Below are 16808 nucleotides of genomic sequence, written 5' to 3'. Positions count from 1 at the left end.
TAGGACTTGTCAACGGTTTTCTGTTGACATCAGAATTAGATCTCTGCAAGAGAAAAAAAAAAAAAGATTATTTCTGCCTTTGGATTACAAATGTTTTATAACATCCCTGTACATTTTGATAAAAAGAAACACAGTTTTGAGCAAATGTTTCTTCTTATCTTAGGAAATTTCAATATATTTTAATTGTTCAGTTGTTTTCTGAAAACACACCTCCCGTGGAATGGGTCATACAAACTGTCCAGATAAACTCAAATAGCACTATGAAAAAAACTGTTACGTATGGAATACAGGTACAATATTTTTTTTATATGACATGACTCTTTTTAAACCACAAATTCAATATTTCCAAGTTTAGACTTAATGTTTACTGCCATGGTGAGGCCAATATGAGGCCCCACGCCTGGAGCAGGGCCAGTGACCATACCCAGGCTCTGTAAAAGATCACCTGAGACAGGCATCCACAACGTTTTTTCCCAAATCCTGAGGAAGATGGTGTTCTGCATTGTTTTGCATCCATATGAAGGCACATAGAAGGGTTTCAAAGTTATACTGAGGGATTTGCTATTTTATACCTTGGTGCTCTGCATCTCACGAGTTAACAGCACACCGCTTGCTTCAGCTTTCAGAACAAGAGGGTTTGAAGCACAGTCTGATCATGCCCAAAATTTGGCTTTCTGCAGTTCAACCTCTTCCATGTTGGATTATTGCAGGCATGTCACCCTTTGCCCATTTGAAACCTTCCTGTCCTCGTTTTTCTGCATATGCTTTCCTGTGTGAAGCAGCTGCTGGTACAGCTAGAGGCTGATACCAGCCCCAGACAGTCACATCATACTGTGACTGCAGAAGGCAGCATGTTTGCCTCCTTTTTTCTGTTAAAAGGTGGCTCCAGGTGTTCTGTTCTGAAGCTATTTTGCAAACTCTGAGCATAGCAGCAGTGAAAGGCTGAGCAGTTCAGATCTTTTTAAAAGATCTATTTCCTAAACTATGACGCAGTGGTCTGTAATGCTCTTTGCTAGAGAAAAGAAATAAGAAGTATCCCATTTATTGGAATAACCCATTTTGAGGAAATAATAATAATAGTAATAATAATAATAAACAATGTCTTTCAAACTCTGTCGTCTGGCTGTGTTTACCAAGCAGGTGTAGGAACTCTTTCTTAAGGCCCAGAAACTTGAAAGCATCTCCAAAGACATGATTGAAATTTTAAGAATGGTTATTTCTGCATCTGGATTTTGTTTCCTGCTATGCTGAGACACAGCTGAATCAACTGCCTGCGGGTGCACTTCAAAAAGGAGGACTAGAAAGTCAACAGGTGATGTGGTATCTGTCTGCCTGATCTTGCATTTCTGCTCCAAGCCCCACATCTCTCCCAGAAGTCTGGCAGTTTATGATTGCTTATAAGGAAATTTGCAGACGTCCCTGCCAGCACCCTTGCCTTCACCAGGCTCTTCAGCTGTCACGACGACAATGCAGGTGTCTCCTTTGTTAGCAGGTGCTGACCATGGATCGGAAGAAGACACAGCGTGGTCTGACTTGTTTAAATGCTAACGGTGCAGAACCTCTGCAATGAACGTTAATGTTGCATATCTCAAAGTCTTACAGTGTAGTCAGCTGGGAGAGGTGGTTTCTTCAACAAGCAGCTTTTCTCATCCAAGGCAAGCAGGTTCAGTCATGGTTTTGAGTTTCCTTCTCCTATCACCGGCTAAAGAGGGAAGCTGTGAACGGCCATGGACATGGAGGTGGATCCTCACCTCAGTGCTCTCTGAAGCCAGAGTGTGACCCACTGCTCCTCCTCCCACTGTGTGTGCAAGTATGTGATGTGGCTGCACAGCGTTACACATTCCAGGCTGCACTGGCGTCCATCTTCAGGATGAAGAGCAGCCTCTGGAGTGATACAGAACTGCTCAGCGTGTATTTTCTCTCTTCTGACTTGCATTTTTACCTTCCCAGAAAATGATACCAAATTAGAACAAGTTGCTAGGGGAAAGTTTCCTTTTTTCTCAGACCTGTGTGTCTGATTAGGGCAGAACCTTTCATTGCCCTTTTCAGCCATCCTCCTTTCTCTCCAGTTACCATCTGAGCTTCTTTATGCCACCAGGTTTCTAGGAGGGCTGCAGGTCAGCAGTGAGCTAGAGCTGCCCCCCAAGGCAACTTACTATCCTCTGATATCTTCTGCCCTATCCTGGAACAGGTTTCCAAGTGCTCAGTGCCATAACTAACTTCAGGAGCTCAGCTTTTCCCTGGAAACAAGGAGCGGGTTTTCTGATGGCACAGTATGCCTGACAGCTTGTGTTGGCTGTTTGTGAGAGCAAATGACTTGGTTTGCATGCTTAAACCTTCCAATGACTTAGTTGGCATGCTTGAACCTCCCTGGGGACACCCGTGGGGCAGGAAATATCACTTACAGGCTCTGCTGTCTCGTATGAGAATATTGCTTATTTTATTTTCTTTATAATTTTGACTGTTTGAAGCAAAACACAGCAACAGTGCAGGGCCGTGTCTGATTCAGAGGAGCCAGACGATGTAACAGCACACATCATTCCACCTCCAGCTCTCCAGCTTGTGTAGTTGCCTTGCAGTGAGCATTTTGCAAGGAGAGATCATTCCCTCAACGTCTACTCATCTGCCCCTGCTGTGTGGGGACACCTGAAGTCTGCAAACAAGGAACCTGCTCAAGTAAAGCATGAAAAAGGAAAGAGATTTACAGCAAAATGACAGCAGAATTCTTGGCCAGTTTCCGAGTTCTAGAGACCTGAGAGGATGAAGAACTGTTGCTGTCACCAACAACTCGATTTCCTTTTGCCTTGACAAGACCAAGTTGAAATGTTTATTTCATATAGTGGCACCTGAGGTAGAGTTGTGGGAAAAGGATATGTTTTTTCAGAAAAAATTCAAGTTGCTGAAACATTTCAGAGACAGAGCTGGGAGAAAGCAGAAGTTAAACAGAGAAGTAAGAGGTGAGAAACGAAACATATGTTTGTATGGCTGCAGGTTTTTCTACCTCTGAAAGTATGTTACCACCTTTAACACAACTCATTAAACAAGTAGAAAAATCAAGATTAAGGACTGTTAAACCTCAGTTAAAGGATGTAGACCTGTTGAAGTGAGTTCTGAGTAGGGCCATGAGAGATATGCTGTGAGGGCTGGAGCAGCTCTGCTCTGGAGCCAGGCTGAGAGAGCTGGGCTGGGGCAGCCTGGAGAAGAGAAGGCTCCTGAAGGGGAGACCTTAGAGCAGCTCCAGTGCCTAAAGGGGCTGCAGGAAACCTGGAGAGGGGCTTGGGACAAGGGCCTGTAGGGACAGGCCAAGGGGAATGGCTTGAACCTGCCAGAGGGGAGACTGAGATGAGCTCTTAGGCAGAAGCTCTTCCCTGTGAGGGTGCTGAGGCGCTGGCCCAGGGTGCCCAGAGAAGCTGTGGCTGCCCCATCCCTGGCAGTGTTCAAGGCCAGGTTGGACACAGGGGCTTGGAGCAAGCTGCTCCAGTGGAAGGGGTCCCTGTCCGTGGCAGGGGTTGGAGCTGGAGGAGCTTTAAGGTTTCTTCCAACCTAGACCAGTCTGGGATTCTATGAGAAAAGGCAGCTCTAAAAGAAACAGCTGATGAGTCAAAATTTTATTATGGTTTGTCCCAAAAGATGGAATAATACAAAGGAAAAAAGCTCCACAGGAAACTGTTGGAAGTTGAAGAGAGTCCATTTTCTGATTTAAAAAGACACAAATGCATTCTAGATGTCTGTTGAGTTATGCTCCACTTTTATGGACTTTCTGGCTGACACTGAGGGTTTACATCTAAACTCAGTGGGTTGGGAGTTTTGTACTTGTTTTTGTAAGACAAACATAGCAATGAATTTGGGAAGAAACTGCAGAGCGACAGCAATAGTAAGCACAGGACTAACAGACAAGTGCAGCACTAACAGACAAATGCAGTAAAGATGTTGAAGTTTAAATGGAAGCACACAGGTTAGCTTCCTTTTTTCAATTAGGTTATTTTAAAGGTAGTCAAAACCTGAGGCCTTGGAACTGAATGAAGGAATAGCCTCAAAGTAGCAATGTTCTTGCACATCATTTGATTTTTAAAGGGAAATAGAACTGTTGCTGAGCGAAAGCTAGAGGTAGAAATGATTCGTGGATGTCTGTTGGAACAAAGCATGGATAATCCTCAGGGGTTTAAGCCCTACCTACTCTTTAACATACAAAACCTTACAATGGATCAGAGATTAATCTCCCATTTTGTAAGTGCTTAGATCTCCTTGTTTATCTAAATATTGAATAATGTTTACATGTCTGAAGAGGAGAACAGAGCCGAGTTACTATAAATTCAGTCTCGTAAAAGCGCTGTTGAAATACTTTTATTTGTTCAGAAGTTATTTGTGTTCCTGTCTCTCATCAGGGAAGTTGCCTTTCATTAGAGGTTGAGCCTTTGAAAGAGTTACCTTCTGTGAACAAAACTGGGAGACTCTGCTGCCTTGGGCTGGTTTTAAAACAAAGCATTTCAGAATCTTTTTTAGCCCGAGATGCCCCCGAGGTGGATGGTGTTGCCTGAACCTTTCCCTGATTGCTTCCTGGCTACCTCTATGTTACAGCCATCCCAAATAAATGACACCCTCAGGTTCCAGTCACCACATTAGAGCCAGGAATGAAATGAGCAGTTGTTCACACAAATATTTTTACAATTAAGATGTCATGTATAATGCCTTGAAAAGCACTTTCATGTCAATTCAGAAAGTACTATATTTCAGAGTTAGGCATTCAGGGTTAGGTTTTTTAAGTCTCCAGTGTCCTGAGTTGTCCAGTGTGATGAGCTCCTGCTAAGATGGGCTAAATATAAAAACCAGTAACATTTAGCAAACTCCCATGGAGTTACCCAGTATCCCAAGTATAATATAAACTGGGGGTCACAGCGTATGTGCATGCTGCAGTGTAGTACTATGAATAGGACTGCTTTAAGAGTGTTATCTTCACTACATACCTTATATTTATCTCTATTTTGTCTGCTTTTACAGCTAAACGTTTTGAGACCTTGCTTTCTTGAGATCAAGTTGTTGTAGCTGTGCAGTTATGCTGATTGAAAAGATGATTGCGTTGAAGTCTCTTCTGATGATAATCATCTTTCATTTATTTAGGGCCATTCATCACAAAATACTTCCCAAATTGGTAGATGAAGTTATGCACGTGGATTTCTTCACAATCCACAGAAATACAAGTACTTCTGGAGAGGTGTATGGCAGTTGTTTAACAGTGCACAGCGTCAACAACTGAAGGAAAGTGAGAAAACAGGGGGGTTTTGCTCAGTCTGCCAACATATCTGATGCAGACGGTGGCTGTTTGACGTAGAATTTATCTGGAATAATCCCTGGTAATTCCCTGCCCTGCACTAAGATTTCATAACTTTTACATAATCCCTTCACCAACAAAACCCACAGTATTGAAATTATACTATTTGATCTAAGGAATGGCAGAGCCAAAACAGATAGTGCCTGAGGGTCTTACGGAGTTGTTGTCAATGTTGTGCTCCAGCAGCCTCTGCCCATCTCAGGGAAGATGTCTTTTGCCTGAAGCACTGCCCCAGCAGAGCACTACTTCATCAGCTGAGACTCTGTCACTTGGGAAGGCTCATTTGATTTAAATGAAAAAATAATTAGCTTTGGAGGAATGAGATGGTTGCATATTGTGCTTGGCTATAGTACACTATGCCTGTACCAAGAGCATGCTGTTGCATAAGCTTGGTCTTTGCCAGAAGAGCGGCTTTTACCCCAAACCACTTCTGTTGTGGACTTTGCTTTCTCCCTTGCTGGTAGAGACAAGGAGGAGTTTGGTAGGACTTTACCAGCCTTTGTGTTTCTCTTTCTAGCAGACATGAGGAAGTAGAGATCCTGGTCTTGGCAGAAACATGGGCATACCACCACAACTATTTAGCCCAAAGTTGATAAATAAGACAAAATAAAGCAGGGGAAAAGATGAACACCTCGTATTTTACTGCATTAATTTGGAGCGCAAATATTGCCTCAACAGCCAAAGCATTTTTGGAGTAATAATCTTATCCCTTCTTTTTTACTTTCCTTTTGGGGAACTTCTTTACATTGGGGTTACAAAAGAGACCATCATTTTTGTAAAATCCAAGCTCTATTTCCCCAAGTGCATTTCACTGGAAAATAAATTAAAGAAAGGTTGCTCAATAGTGGTGGAAAGCCACCTGGCAGGTGGAGAGCGTGCCTGTGATCCTCTGTTCAGCACTGTCCCTGTGCTGCAGTTCCAGCCACAAAAGCAGCTGAGTTATTCCTGTTACCCATGGAGGAGGCTCAGATGGATGCTGCCATTGCACCTCAGTTTGTCACTCTAACAAGAACATCTGGACGAGGGGAAAAACCAACAGAACAAGAGCAGCTGCCCAAAGGGCTGGAATTCAGCATGCTTTCCATAGCCTGCTTTGGTGACAGATTTTCCCCAGTACATATGGGATGACTTTTCCTGCACTGTTTAATAGTTTAAACACTGTCAGACAGGCGCTGTCTCAAGCAACACTCTTGACTTTGCTGGTTTACCTGTTACACGTGTCTGATGCATTCTTTCTGCCAACAGGTCGTCATGGGGATGGTTCCTATTGGCCAGTGGACACCAACCTGATTGATCGGAGTAGTCTAAATGGTAAATACAGGCTCCATCCAACCATGTTTAATAATTAAGTGCTGTTTTGGTGATAATCTTCTGCTTCTCTTCTCTTTATCACTCTCTCATTCTTCTCTCTTACGGCTTGGAAGCCACCCAACATGCCCACAGGTTGTACATTCACTGTTTTATAGGGGAGAGTTATCTCAGCTGTTGAAAATTCCACCCATGTGCAAAACACCTGCTGCAAACCAGGCATAATGTTTAACTGGAAATGTTAACAAAAAATAGGGTCAGAACACCATGTATTCTGTTTTGGTTTTCTTGAAGCTGGTCCCCACACTTCCCATCAGATTTTCAGCTGAGGCAGAACTCCCAAAAGTATGTCGCTGGTGATGAAAATCCCATCAAAAGAGAAGTTTTAGATATATCTCAGGCCATGGAAACACCTTTAAAAAAGTAACATCTTGGAAAGAATTGCAAAATGCATTTTACATTATTTTATTTCAATCTCTGGTCTCATGAGACCTTGCAGCACTGGGTGCAGTTCTGGTGTTCTCAACATAAGAAAGACATGGAGCTGTTGGAACAAGTCCAAAGGAAGCCATGAGGATGATCAGGGGCTGAAGCAACTCTCATATGGAGACAGGCTGAGAACATTGGGGCTGTTCAGCTTGGAGAAGAGAAGCTGCGTGGAGACCTCATAGCAGCCTTCCAGTATCTGAAGGCGGCTACAAGGATGCTGGAGAGGGACTCTTCATCAGGGACTGTGGGACAAGGAGTGATGGGTTCAAATTGGAACAGGGGAAGTTCAGGTTAGATCTAAGGCAGAAGTTCTTTACTGTGAGGGTGGTGAGGTGCTGGCACAGGGTGCCCAGAGAAGTTGTGAATGCTCCGTTCCTGGCAGTGTTCAAGGCCAGGTTAGACAGAGCCTTGGGGAGCGTGGTCTAGTGTGAGTTATCCCTGCCCATGGCAGGGGGTTGGAGCTGGATGATCTTAAGGTCTTTTCCGGCCCTAACTATTCTATAATTTTATGACTTAAGCTTTCTGCAGAAAATGCCTTCTTTTATGAATTTATCCTGTCCTAAAATAGGAAGATGTGAGAGGAAATCCCATAGATTGACAAAAATTAACTGAACATAATCAGTGCCAGCTGGGATGCAGATATGTATCAATAACTTATTTTTCCTGACCCCATCTTCATTACCTAATGAAATGTTGTCATCTCACATTATTGAATGAAACAACAGACAAGATTCCCTCAAATGCGGTATCAAGTGAGGGTTGAAAGTACAAATTAATTACAAGGCACATAGCTGATTAACTCTGATTATTTTCCTCAGACAAGACAAGGAGGGAATGCAAAATTTTGTTACCTTTTCTGTCCTACTCTGCTGCAGCCAACACACCACTGTTTTAAGATTTTCTCCTGCTCTTCATAGTAGTTCATCATAAATATAGAAAAATGGACTTTTGAGAAGTAAAAAGAGCTTCCAGGGCCTGCAATAAAGGGTAGAAAGAGTTGTTTTTCTTAATAGTCACTGTATTTTATGGTGTGTGTTCCTTCAATGCCTTTTACTCAGCATGGAGATGAAAAAGAAATCAAAACCCCAAAATCTTTGAGATTCCTCTACTCAACCATTTTAATTCCAGAAGGATGGCACTCACAGCTGCTTCTCTTGTTAGCTGCCTGAAAAAAAGCTATGTGAAAAGGGCAAATTATTTAAATAGAATAATTAGTGAAGTAAAGAAAGGATTATTAGGGCAGAAAATCAGGGTAGAATATTACAATTAAATTACATCTATCACTAACTAAAACTGTTATTTTGAAAGATTTCTCCTTTTTTTCTTTTCCATTCAGTTGTAATAAAGGCCAAATGAGATCCCCAACAAGTATTGTTTTGTTTATACATGAGAGGTTGTGGGTTTGATGCCATGTGAAAACTCTTGAGTTACTTTTCTTACGAAATCTTTGACAAGATCAACACTTTACATCCCATTGCACCAAATATTTAGTTTTTCTCCATAATTAAGTAGAAAGATACTTTGGGGTTTCTGAGTTTGTAATCTTACAGGATGCCTGCAAGATTGCCTTAGCAGGCAGAGCAAAAGCATTACTCCCTGATTTGTGCACATGTCCATAACCAATGGTCCAATGATATGTAATTAGAGGCATTATCCAACAAAATGTTCAAAGGGATTGGAACAGGTTGCCCAGAGAAGCTGTGGCTGCCCCATCCCTGGCAGTGTTCAAGGCCAGGTTGGACACAGGGGCTTGGAGCAAGCTGCTCTAGTGGAAGGTGTCACTGCCCATGGCAGAGGGTTGGAACTGGATGAACTTTAAGGTCCCTTCCAATCTAAACCCGTCTGTGATTGTAAGATTTTAAAAGTATATAATGTGCTATTCCCAATGGAAAGGGGGGAATACTGTTGAAAGCAAGGGGCCAGTTTGACTGGGACTTGACATTGGAAATTAAGTCATTTTCAGTCACTGTCTTGCTGCTGTGTTGAAACTAAGAAGGTCATCACTTCTGAAGATCGAGCCTGTAACCTGGTCAAGTGTTGCACAAGGATTTGGTCAGCATAGCAATCAACAATGCAATGTGATATGAGACCGTCTGTGGGGTCAACATAGTACTGCCAACTGAATGAGGCATTTAGACTGGCTGACACACAAGTTATGTCCTTGCCTGTAAATACCAAAAAAGACTATACAGGCCTTAAAGAAAAAAATCCATAGTCCCTATATTTCCATTTTCAGCTGATAGCAGCAAAAATGAGCTGAACGCTATTGACTCCCAACATCAGGTTATTAACACCCAGAAAATGCACAGTCGTTACTGCTTCAATGTTTTCCTGTTTGCTGTACGACTGAAATACAGAGACACATTAATCTCAGCTCTTCATGCCACCCTTCTTCTCCCTCCATCGGCTTTTTCAGAGGAATTCATACCACCTGTCAGGCTTTATGTGTTTTATTTTATGGTGACCCCTAAAGAGCAAGTAGAGCAAATCCAGCACTAATCATCCCCTCATTATCCATCTTCTTTCAGAGCCCCCCATCGGGCAGATGCACCCTCCCCATGGCAGCGTCACACCCCAGAAGAACAGCAACCTCCTTGTCATCATCGTCGTCACCGTCGGCGTCATCACCGTGGTAGTGGTGGTGGTGGTGGCCGTCATCTGCACCAGGCGCTCCTCAGCACAGCAGAGGAAGTACGTTCCCAAATCACATAGTGGAAGGGAAAGGCAGATGCTCATGTTCAAAACAGATCTGGGCAACAGCATTTCTACTGTGGAGATGTGGGTTCTGGGGCTGAACTGCATTTTGGGGCTCAGCCTTTTGGTTTTGGAGGTGTCACTTATTGCTGGGGAGTGAAGAACATTCCCTGTCACCAGGCTGCAAAGTAAACCATGGGGAATAAGTACCCCTCATGTGGTGAGCTTCAAAAAATATCTGCCATGCCCAGCTCTCTGTTGTTTTTATTGCCAAGTATAATTCAGACACAGGAAAGAATCAATTCCATTGATTTAAATGAAAAAAAGGGTATTTGTCTGTGCCTGGTGATATCAGACTTCCTGACTCTGCAAGCCATGCACCTGCACAGCAGAAAAACACAGACAGTCCTGCTCACTTGCTTTGGGAGGATGTTGTCCTCTCCAGACAATCTGTCTCTGAAAGTCTTCCAGTAAGAAGCATTCAGAACTGTTTCTCCAGATAACCATCAAAAAAACCCCCTCAAAACAGTCTATAGAAAATTGTAGGAAAAAAATCTTTAGGGTTGCTCTGAAAGGCTATAAAAGGGCAGCAGTGTAAAGCACAAAGCTTTTTTTCAGTTTTTCTAGAAATTAGAAGTGAGTCAGTGGGTTTAAAACAGCTGGTTTGATGCATTTAATGCATTGAAAATTATTATACTGTTATTTTTGTATTAATTCGTTGATTATTATACTATTATGAAAGACTGGACATGAGAAACTGAAGTTTAATCTTAGTATGCCACAAGAATGATAAATGTTTGCATGAGTCAGACATTATTACATGGATTTGCACTTCTGCTTAAAAACAGTTGACACAATGGAAGACAGGATGGTCAGGAAACTGAACAGCTCCCTTTTTGCCAAAATCAGCTTCAGGCTGGTTGAGTGTGGGCAGATAGCAGCTTGGAGTGTTCTACAGTCACTGAGGCAAGTGCTTTCTCTAAAGATAGATGGTTGGGGGTAGATTTTTTAAATAAGAAAGCTCTCATCTAGGCAGGAAAGTGAGGGTCTGTGCTTTTAGAAGTGCTGGGGTAGTTGAATGATGGACTGATTTGAAAAATCTGCTTCTATTGTGAGTCTTAGCACCTGAAAATCAGGCCATCGTCTAGCAGCAATGAAAACTCTTCTGTTGAATGGAGTTTGGTGAATTCAGGTTAAAGCTTTCTCGAGTTTCTAACAGAGAAAAGGCAATTACAGCAGAAAGAGATTCATCTATACAGAATTAGGTGTCAAAAATTAAATGTCTAAGTTTGAGGTGATCAACCTTGACCTCCTCTGTAGCCCCTGAGGAAGAATAGGAGCATTCAAAGAATCGTCCATCTTATCATAAGAAATCAGAAGACTTGCCTTTTTAAGATGCTTATTGATGTCCACTGATTAAAAATGTGTGAAGCTGGTGGATTTGGATTTGCTGTATTAAGTTGTAAATGTCTATATTGTAGGTGGGTAAATCTCTCCCAAATTGCCCCAAACAAAGGATTTCTGAATTGAAAGTGGAGAAAATAGTAGGGCAATAAAAATTAAATAATGAATAAATAATGAGAGATGCATACTGTGACACACAGGGTTTAGATTCCAGTTTTTGTTGGCAGGAGGTTCTTAGTTTAGTCGCCAATGAACTGCTGGATAAAAGGACTGCGGAGGGTAAAGGCCAAGTCTCATTGAATAATGCATGTGTCCTTCCCCAGAGCAAAAACTTGCAGGTGATGGAATTATCTGCAAGCCTTCAGTGGAGGAAAGTCGTGTTTCTTAAGTTAACTAAAACTTGGCTGAACAAAGCACAATAAAGCATATTATATAGAACAACCTGGTAGTGACCTAGGTGGCTTAGTAGGGATTTTCTGTCTCTACTATCTGGTAAAGACTGAAATATCATCCATATAAACCCTATGACAAAAATAAGGGAGAAAAATATATGCCAAGATTCAGGTGCAATAACTTACCAAGGTGTGCATAAAGAGAATGTATGGGTCCTGCAGTAATTGAGATTCATACCTTCACAGTAACTGCATCATCCACAGCACAAGACGCTCGCTGCCCTGCAGTGGCAGTGACTGGTGATTTGGTGCCATGGAGGATGGACAATGGGACCACCCATCAGCTTCATCATTCAGTTCAGAGTTCGGGCTTAGAGAAGATGAATCCCAGTTGAATCTTAAAACAAGGGAAAATACCACTTCATACAGCATGCACCCAAACTGCAGGACCTGCTTCTCACAGGGATTGTTTTAAAGCTTCAGGGTATAATAAAAATATTTAACATGCCAGAAGAATTAGCCTGTGGACTGGTAACACGAGGTCGTGACTACCACAGGAGGTGAGCTGAGGGTAGACATCTACTTCAAGACTGGTAGGAAAACAGTGTGTATTTAAGCCATTAAAAATGAAACATAGTCTTGACTATATCACCCAACCAATTAGTATGCTGGACAGGGGTGTGGTGTAAAAAGAGGCTGCAAAAAACAAGCTGAGACTAGTTTAAGTCCTATGTGAGTAATAAGGATGTGTCAGTATACATTTAGGAAGGCTTGGGGGAGGTGTAACAAAAGTGTAATCAAACTCAAATGAACTGGGAGTGAGTTGGCAGCCACTAAAGAGCTGCCATGTTTCACTTCTGTGTTCTAGAGGTGCTCCTGGGTTTATGTGTACCCTCCGTGCAGAGGTGCCTTGCTAAATCCATGCTGGGGGAGCTCATTAGCTCCATCCTGGGGTAGCTCGTTAGCTCCATTCTGGGGTAGCTCATTAGCAGTGCCCTCTGCTCCATCTCTTGCACGGTGGCATGAGGCAGGATCTGACCTCAGGGGAAAGGACCATGAAGCCAGATGATAGCAGAGGCAGGTACTGGTTTCAGCTTTGTAGGACGGTTGGCAGGAAGTAAAGAGGTCAAAATTAAGTATTTTTCTATCTGTAAACACTGGGGAGATTTTCTAGGGGAAGAATTGTTTTGTAGCCTTTGGTTTTTGTTCAGGACCTCTATGCCAGCTGAATTTCCCTTAACACATCCCAAAAGACAAAATGCACATTTTTGCCAGGTTAAGAGTAAAAAGCAGAAAATTTAAAACACTCACTCATGCATTGGAAGGATAATTAAGGTGAAGTAATGTTCTTATTTATCATTGAGTATCTGTAAAGCACTTTTCAAACAGCAGTGGAGGAGCTCAGTGTGATTATTGCTTATGGGACTGTTGCTTCCGTGTTCTGCCTTCAAAAGTGCCCCTGCTCCTGAAGAAAAGATACCTGATCGGACCAGGACTGGATTGCTACCCATGGTGGTTTTTTACAAGCAAAACATTGTTTTGCCCAGGAGAACGGTTTATTTCTGAGCTCTTCAGATAAAGACGTCTTCAGGGGTTGTTAAACAAATAAACTAGGCTGAGTTGCTATAAACTTAACTGTTTTCTCTGGAGTAATGTAAAGGCAAAATGAAGGCAGTGAAGAGTAATCCTACTCTGGAGTATTTGAACAATTATCCTAGCATGTGTATATTGTTAGGAGCTATGTGGGTATGCTGTGTAATGGCTGGAGTCACGGCCCAGCTGGGGTTGTGCTGGCAAATGCAGAAATAGATGACGAGAGTTTCCTCTCCAGAGGCTTTGTTTATCTCAAAAGTACATCATTAACCAAGACTGCAAGATCATAATATTATTTTAAGGGCAGAACTGAAATCTATTTTTAGTTCTATCCTTAGGAAAAAAAAATAAATATGTAATTATGGTACGCAAGGATGCATTTCATGCTGTAAAATCATTGAACAACAGAAACACTGCTATTTGAGATTTTATTTTTTCAATTCGGAACTTCTTGTCTTCCCAATCCCTGCTCCAACAATAAACTGGAATCCCATCATAAATCTCAACATGAATTTCCAAAATATCCTTTTCCTTTGCTGCAGCTGAGGTTCAAAAATCATGTTGAATCTTTTATGACTTTCTACATTCTAAAGATATATTATTCTATAGATATGATGTGCTCTCTGGTGCAGCATTTATTCCATTATTCCAGGATCCTGCCTCCCCCTGAAATGTAAGGTAGATGCATTTTCAGAAGCTGAAACTCAACTTCTGCATTGCATAAACAAAATATTCCAGGGGAGGATTTATTTTCATGTGTTATTGATGCCATTTTCTTATGCACTCCTGGCTCTGATTCAATTTGCTAATCACAGGCTGTCAGAACATCAATAATTTGTGAGAAAAAACAATGCAAATCAAGCTAGATCACTGCATATATTTTTAAATGGTATTATTGCTGTAGCAGTTTTGTAGTTATGGTTGAAATGGCACATTCATTATAACCCCCTATTTTGAGTTCTGCATAGAATTACTTTAGGGCTGAAATTTCTCTTGCCTAGCTCAAGCCTGGAAAAATGAATTCCCTTCAATTGAAAGTGACAAAAAAGCTGCTATATCCCAAAGTGAGGAAAGTAAGACCAAAATTATGGTCTTTTCTTGAACAAGACAGCAAGAGCAACTTTATAACTTCAGGCAAGTCATACATTAAGGTTTAAATGAAAGTGCTCATAATTATTCTTGTGGGTGTAAATCATAACCTAGGGTCTGTGCCAGGTGTACTAGGGTTTGTGCAAGAAGGTATTAAAGAACTGTCCTTGTTCCATGTTCTTTATTCCTGTTCTTTGAAACACTCACATTTTAAGTTAGCAAGTTTTGAAAATTAGCAAGTACCAGACTAAGCATAGGAAATAATTATGACAAGAAGCCAACACTCTTGTTTTCCATGGGCTATAAACAAAAACCTCTGAACAACCCCAGCCTCCAGATCTAACTTTCCAGATCACATTTTAAAATTAATCTTTCGACCCTTGAAGAGATTTTGTGTTAATGACCAGTCAGAGGACCTAAAACAATCTATGCCATTAAAGAAGTCAGTTTGAGGACTGGGATATTTCTGCTGAAATAAAATGTCATTGCCATCAGCTTCTGGGATTGGGACAGGGCTGTGCCCTCAGTGATGTTTTACATTACAGGATGTGTTTATTCCTTTTCTTGAAAGCAAAACGTTTGGTGATGCACGCAGTTGTAACATGCATCTCTTGCTTTCTGAGCTAGGCTGAGAAAACCTAGCAAAGAACAGAAATTGATTCAAATAATTTAAGTTTCTTAAAGTTTAAAGTTTCCTCAGGCTTTTTTGTGGTAAAATAATCACATAGCATCTTCCACAATGCCTGCCATAGCAGGTAAGGCAGTTATCCAAGCGCACCTACACAGATGATACCCAAGGTGTGAGTCCTAGGAATGCCAGCAAGAAGTTTTGCATTGCTTTCTATGGATTTGGGAGGAAAAAAAATCTTCCCTTCAGGAGGTGCACAGCGGTGTTTTGGGCTAAACATATAACAAAGGTAATGAGTAGCTGAGAATACCCAGTGCCCCTGGAAATCAAAGTTGTCATTTTCCGTTACCTAAAAGTGCAAATGAACTTGGAAATATTTGACTGAAGTTTTTTGTGTATCACAAGTATTTCCAATTTTCCACTTGGGACAGTTACATTACTTTCCTTTCACAAAGAACTTTGAAATATACAAAGGGGAAAAACAGTGGTAGGAGAACATTTGGATTATTGAGCAAGAAACATAACAATAAGCCAGAAAAACTGTTCTTTCAGAGTTATTTAATTTGATAGATTTCTGACAAGGCTTTCTCTACAGCTGTAAATTAGGCTTTGTGCTCCATATTTAAGCTGCATATCTTTTTTCTTTAGAATAGAAAATCACCCGTGTTTTGTTATAAATAGTCTGTATAGTTGAGGTAAAGTTGGAAAGCAGGGCTGCAGTGCCATCCCCTCATGGCACAATGTGGTCCCCAGAGGAGATGACCCACTGATGCAAAAGTATAATGTAATAACTAGGCATAAAGAAAGCAGAGTTAATATTGCTCTGCGAAATACTGCCCTGGATTTCTGAGAGTTGTTGTTGCTGTTGTTGTTGCTGTTATTATTATTATTATTATTAATAATATTATTATTCTTATTTTGAAATGTACCAAATTAAGGGTTTATTTCCTAATAATAAATACATGATAATGTGGATGCCTCATTCCTGGCAGCGTTCAAGGCCCGGTTGGACAGGGCTTGGAGCAACTTGGTCCAGTGGAAGGTGTCCCTGCCCATGGCAGGAGATTGGAACTGGATGAGCTTTAAGGTCCCTTTCAACACAAATCATTCTTTGATGTGAGTCTATGAAAACAGTGGTTTAGTGTATATTTAAATAAATACAACATATGCTACATGCATTTATAGAAGGTGTAGAAGGCAGAAGTGGGCTCAGCAGTCTTCAGTCACTGTATTTAGTTGCAGGCATTCTGTAAGTGCTGCTTACTGCTCATCCCAAAATGAATCTGGCCACTTCTCTTCTGATCCAAGAAGAGTGGTTTTCCCTAATTTCTACAAAAAATGACCCACCTGCTGAGTGCCAGGCCCACTTCCTGGAGCAAACTCCAGGAAGCAGAGGACCATACTGAGGTAACTGCTGTCCTTTGAAGGACACAACCAGAGGGATTCCTTAGAAAGACACTAAAGGAGGAGACATCACTCTTTTGGTCTTATGAAGGAGAAAAACTTTCTTGTGTGACAATTTTGATCTTTCTTGGCTGCAGGAAACGTGCAACCCACAGTGCTGGTAAGAGAAAAGGCAGCCAGAAGGACCTGAGACCGCCGGATCTGTGGATACACCACGAGGAGATGGAAATGAAGAACATTGAGAAGCCAGCAGGCTCAGACCCCGCAGGAAGGGACTCACCAATGCAGAGCTGCCAGGACATCACCCCTGTCAGCCACAGCCAGTCGGAAACGCAACTGGGAAGCAAGAGCACCACACAGCCTGGTGAGGGGCTCCGGGGGCAGGAAGGGCAGAAAGTGGTTGGGCATCACTTGTAGACTTGGGGAAACTAAAATCATAGAATCACAAAATGTTTGGTTTGGAAGGAATCTCTAAAGG

General features: G+C 41.8%; 1 protein-coding gene across 1 annotated transcript in view; it reads left to right on the top strand.

The window, feature by feature from the left end:
* The window catches only part of DCC (DCC netrin 1 receptor), a gene marked incomplete at both ends in the record, with an annotated part of 627385 nt that overhangs the window by 577072 nt on the left and 33505 nt on the right, over positions 1-16808 (top strand). Inside the window, 3 exons of the mRNA XM_080637247.1 lie at positions 6575-6640; positions 9655-9817; positions 16468-16694. Of these exons, the coding sequence (XP_080493373.1) occupies positions 6575-6640; positions 9655-9817; positions 16468-16694 (456 nt within the window). The remainder of the gene's footprint in view (positions 1-6574; positions 6641-9654; positions 9818-16467; positions 16695-16808) is intronic.

The sequence above is a fragment of the Psittacula echo genome, assembly GCF_963264785.1.
Source record: "Psittacula echo genome assembly, chromosome: Z".
In the NCBI taxonomy this organism is placed as follows: Eukaryota; Metazoa; Chordata; class Aves; order Psittaciformes; family Psittacidae; genus Psittacula; species Psittacula echo.
Note: the sequence above shows the minus strand (reverse complement) of the source record. Positions and strands in the feature narration are given on the sequence as shown.